Genomic DNA, 5,500 nt, shown 5'->3' with positions numbered 1-5,500 from the left:
GACGCCGGTGTGGCTGCTTTACTCCGCTAACGGGCCGATTGATTAGTGGGCTCCCTGGCAGTTTTAGCCCATTTTAAAAATTCTCAAAGTCTGGCTTTTGAAAGTTATTTAAATTAGTTGTCCAAAAAAAAGGTTATTTAAATTAATAACCGGTCAATTCTCTCAAAAAAGCTTTAAATAGTTTTATTTTACCAAAAATAACACAATGATTAAAATAATCAACAAAAAAATATTAAAATGACTTTATATCCTTATTTTACATATATTTAAATAGATATATATATTTAAACTATTATTAGTTTTTAATAATACATCTTTGAACTCAGACATTTTATTATTTTATCTTTTCGATTTTTTTTTCAAAATTATAATCCGAATAATTATTTTCGAAAATATTTTTTAAAAGTATACATTTAAATTTTTAGTTTTATTTTTTTGAATTCTAAACTCCATCCCCTAAATTTCACCTCTCAAATTTAAATTATAAGTATACAATTTTTAACTTCAAAAATATAAATATATATTTATGAAATATTTTGGTCATTTTAGTCTACTGTACTATATTTATGATAAAAAAAAATTCAGAGTCTTCTTTAAGGATTTTCTTAATAATGCTTTGGCTAAAATAGGCAGTGGTAAAAATCTAAATTTCGATATCAAACTGAAAAACCAAAATCTATATCCCATCCTAATATAAAAGTACTTGATATATCATGTAGGAAGGTATTTCAGATTTTATGTATTATCCAAATTTGAATGGATACTTGGAAAAAACTTGAAAATCCATATAACCCCAAAAAAGATCCTAAAAATATCTAATTAGTATCTGAAACAAAACAAAACAAAATACCATCTCAATTTCATGTTATTATACTATGATATTTGAAAAATACATGAATTCAAAATGTTATTAACTAAATCTAAAATGGGTTTGAATCTAAATATACCTTATACAAAGTTATGAAATATATTCAAAACATGAAATTATATAGCCTAACATATAAAACTTGAATGTAACTTCAGAAGTTAAATTAGAAAAATCAAGAAAACTCAATCCAATTTCGAACATGTATCTCAATGCCAAGGTTAAAATAAGTGTGAATTATTTTTATATTAAAATAAGTTTTTAATATAAAAATTCATTTGATTTTATATAAAAAAAGTGGATCCACATGTGATTAGAGGAATACATAATCTGAGACTCTCTCTCTGGATCTTCTCTGTCTTTTCTCTAGAATCAAACCGTCGCGATTTGTGTCTTTGGCCGGCGGTCTTGGCTTTTCTAGCCACCGCTGGTCCGGCCAAAGCTCTCTCATTTTCTTTTCTTTGCTTTGTTTTCGGCTTTAGTCACGGTTTGATTCGACATCATTCCGTTTTTTCTTTTCCTTCTGGCTATGTACAGTCTTCTTCGGTGGTGGTCCGGCTATGATTTTCCAGGAGACGGTGGGTTATCCACCAATTATCGCCGGCGTTTGATTCTGGGGCCGTACCGTTTCTTCTTTGGTAGTGGTCGCCGGCTTTCGATTCTCGTGGAAGTGTTTGGTCTGTGTGAAAGTTTGTTCTTTGCGGTGGTTGGTGGCCGAATTCGGGTGAGATCTCGGCGTAGGCGATGGAAGCTCTATGAAGTTCGGGCCTTTGTGTGAAGACTCTGAATCCTATACCTCTGATACTGTCGTTGGAGATGGACTTCGGTGGTCGTGGTTAGTGTCCTGGTGTTTCCGGTGATTGTGCCCAGTTATGATACATCATCGACTACTAAATGGGAAGGAAGTGGTGAGTCGCGATTCCAGTGAGGTTTCAGTTTACGGTCCCGGCGGCCGTTAGAGATGACGAAGCTTCCACCTCTGACACGCGTCCCCTTGATGTTGAGGTTTCAACACGTGGGAAAGTGGGTGTACGGTGATGTTTTTGGGCCTCATTTTCTTTTGGGCTTGACGGTTTGGTTTTGCGCAGACTTGTGTGTAATAAGATATAAAATTTTAAATTTGGACCGTTTCTGGGCTTTGTAATGTTCTTGGTGTTTATAATATATCAGATGGCATAAAAAAAAAGAGGAATACATAATCTGACAAAAGAAAGAACCCTCACAAATTCAGCAGACAATGCCATCAAGTATTCAATACTACTGTCAGGTTGATGCTTCGTGGAAAAATGATAAGGAAGTGGCAGGAGTTGGTTGGTCCTTACATAGCATGCAAGGCAATCAGTTGCTTCAGGGATCCACTTCCATACGTGCAACAAATACACCAGGAGAAGCAGAAACCGAAGCTTTGCGGATAGCAGTTACCCAAGTGCGAGCACTGGCCTTCGATAAAGTTCACTTTGTAAATGACTGTAAGACTATAGTGGATGAGTTGGTTCAGTATATCACAGGAGCAACCATCGGGAAAGTCCGTAACACGGAAAACATCTCCATGATACAGGACATTGCAAGAGTTGCTAAGGATAATGGTTTTACCTTCTCTTATATGCCTAGGAATATATTATGGCTAGTAGATGAACTTGCCAAAAAGGCTAGATGTAATAATCAAAACTATGTAATAACTTGGTTTTAATATAAATATAAAAGGGTTGACAAAAAAAACTATTTAATTGAATATAACAATACCTAGTAACCGGCAGTAGAATAGCAAGACAGACTGGACTAAGCATTAGGCAACATGCATCCAATTGTATCTTGGACTATTATGACAATATTTGCATATATAAGATAAGTTGGTGACATTATATATATATATCCCCTATATATTAAAAGAGAAGACTTTAAAAAATAACAACCTCATTTTCGTATTAATTGAGAAAAACCCTTTCCTACGTGGCAAGTTTTTAAGAGGTCAAAAATCATACGTGTCATTCTTAGAGGAGATTTGAGAAACCATAGTATTAAAATTAATACGACCAACGGTGATGTACGTCGAATATATTGCGTTAATATATTTTTATCGCGATCTCATGGTATTTTGAATATTCATGATAGATTCGTTAATAGATTATCATCGGTTCCACTTCATTCTTAGGCTTTTTAATAGGAATGAAGAGGATGAATGGAATTACGAGGACAGAAACAAATCTTATCTCGCCAACTAACTCAAAGAAATCAATTCAATATATGAATATACTAAAGAGTATTAGGCTTAACTGAGTACTTTATTAACAATATACGTGAGTATTTATACAGAGTACAAGTAGGGTAAAGACAGTATTCTAGAGTATTTACATATTGGTCCTTTTGTATATCTATATTGCTTATACGCCCCCTCAAGATGGTGGGACTCTAGTGACACCTATCTTGCCGCAAAGCTTCTGAAATGGTAGTCTTGAGAGGGGTTTCGTTAGACCATCTGCAAGTTGATCATGTGTGGAAACATGAGTGACGCGCAGCATGCCGTGTTGTATTTGTCCTCGCACAAAATAATAATCGATGGCTATGTGCTTCATTTTGGAGTGGAAGACCGGGTTTTGACAGAGGTAAGTGGCACCAATGTTGTCGCAGTACACCGTTGGAGTCGATGGTACACGGACACCCAGTTCAGTTAGAAGAGAGCAGATCCAACATAATTCCGCAGAGGTGTTGGCAACAGCTCTGTATTCTGCTTCGGTGGAGGAGCGTGCAACTCCTTTCTGCTTACGTGAAGCCCATGATACGGGGTGAGAACCAACATAGACAATGTAGCCATTCGTGGAGACATAATCATCCGAGTCACCAGCCCAATCAGCATCGGAGAACGCATGAAGAGATAGTTGGTTCTGTTTTCGCAGGAAGATTCCATGACTCAGAGTTCCAGACAAGTACCTTAGTAATCGTTTCACCGCAAGCCAGTGTTCAGTAGTAGGCTGATGCATAAACTGAGAGAGCATGTTCACTGCATATGAGATGTCGGGTCTTGTTAATGACAAGTACTGAAGGCTCCCGACGACTTGCCGATACTCTCTTGGGTCTGAAAGACGCGTTCCTGAGTTGAGCTTGAGCTTCGGAGAGGACGCCATAGGAGTGGAGACTGGTTTTGCGTGAAGCATATTTGTCTTGGTAAGGAGGTCCATGACATACTTACGCTGCATTAGATGTAGTCCATCCTTGTTCCGAATAGCTTCTATACCGAGAAAATAACTCAAATTCCCCATGTCCTTAATAGAAAACCTTCGCGCCAGTGTATCAATTACTTTCTGAATTAGCGTCGACGACGTCCCTGTAACCAATATATCATCAACATAGACCAACAGATATACGAAATCTTTTCCTTGCTTGAGTATAAACAGTGACGTGTCGGAGAGAGAGTTGTGAAAGCCGGTAGTGATAAGAAACTTGTGAAGCTCAGAGTACCAGGCCCGTGGGGCTTGTTTCAGGCCGTATAACGCTTTGCGGAGACGGCAGACTTTGTGAGGGTTGTCAGCGTCAACAAATCCTGGAGGCTGAGAGATGTAGACTTTTTCCTTCAGGGTCCCTTGCAGGAATGCCGTATTGACGTCAATTTGACGCACAGGCCACGAGTAGTTGACCGCTAAACCCAGAACGATTCGTATAGTCGTGGGTTTGATAACCGGACTGAACGTATCATTGTAGTCAATGCCAGGTTGTTGATGATACCCTTTCGCAACAAGACGTGCTTTATAGCGATCGATCTCTCCATTTGGATGATACTTTATAGTAAAGATCCAGTGGCACCCGACGATATTCATGCCTTCACACGCCTCTTCTAAGTCCCACGAGTGATTCTGTACTTGGGAGTTGAACTCCGACATCATCGCAGCTCTCCATTTTGGGTGTTTCATGGCTTGTTGCCAAGTCGTGGGAATCCAGTGAGGATCATCCTGGAGATTGACTGTGAGATTGTATTTTGAGACCGGCTTCACAATGTTGTTGCGTGACCTCGTCGTCATGGAGTGACGCGGCTGCGGAGCAGGAGCTGGGATCGTTTCTGCTGGTGGCTCATGTGCTGCACTCTCCTGTTCTGCTACTGTCTCAGTCAAGGCATGTTCTTGCTGAGATGGTGCTGGCGTTGGTTGTGGTGAAGTTGCAGAGCTCGTGGGCAAGCTTTCCACTGTCGACGATGGTGAGTGTACGAGTGGAGGGCCAAGGTTTACGGTGGTATGGGGTTGATATGTGGCTGTGGGTATCGGTGTTTCTGGTTGTGGGATGATGGGAGGTTGGCTTAGGCGAGGGTATGGGAACTGGTTTTCATTGAAGCGGACATGACGAGAGGTGTAGACTCTGTTCGTTGTGGGGTCCAAACATAGGTAAGCACTTTGAGTAAGAGAGTAACCAATAAACACACATGGGGTTGATCGGTTCTCTAGTTTGTTTGGCGCATAAGGTCGGAGCCAAGGATAACATAAGCAACCAAAGGTTCGTAGTTTGTTGTAGTTGGGTGTCGTGAGGAAGAGCTTTTGGTGTGGGGATTGGTTAAAGAGAACAGGTGTGGTTAGGCGGTTGATAAGAAACACAGCAGTAGCAAATGCTTCAGGCCAGTAGGTTAAAGGCATCTTGGCTGTGGATAGGAGG

General features: G+C 39.6%; 1 protein-coding gene across 1 annotated transcript; it reads left to right on the top strand.

Annotated features, from left to right (window-relative positions):
- The first annotated feature begins 2,102 nt into the window (after window positions 1-2,102).
- On the top strand, window positions 2,103-2,555 carry LOC108824909 (uncharacterized). The gene has a single exon (XM_018598275.1). The coding sequence runs from the start codon at window positions 2,103-2,105 to the stop codon at window positions 2,553-2,555; it is 453 nt and encodes a 150-aa protein (XP_018453777.1).
- Window positions 2,556-5,500: the final 2,945 nt, after the last annotated feature.

Source organism: Raphanus sativus, chromosome 9 (genome assembly GCF_000801105.2).
Source record: "Raphanus sativus cultivar WK10039 chromosome 9, ASM80110v3, whole genome shotgun sequence".
Lineage (NCBI taxonomy): Eukaryota > Viridiplantae > Streptophyta > Magnoliopsida > Brassicales > Brassicaceae > Raphanus > Raphanus sativus.
Note: the sequence above shows the minus strand (reverse complement) of the source record. Positions and strands in the feature narration are given on the sequence as shown.

Excerpts from the sequence above, each read along its gene's own strand:
- LOC108824909 (XM_018598275.1), top strand. The coding sequence starts at position 2,103 with ATGCCATCAAGTATTCAATACTACTGTCAGGTTGATGCTTCGTGGAAA.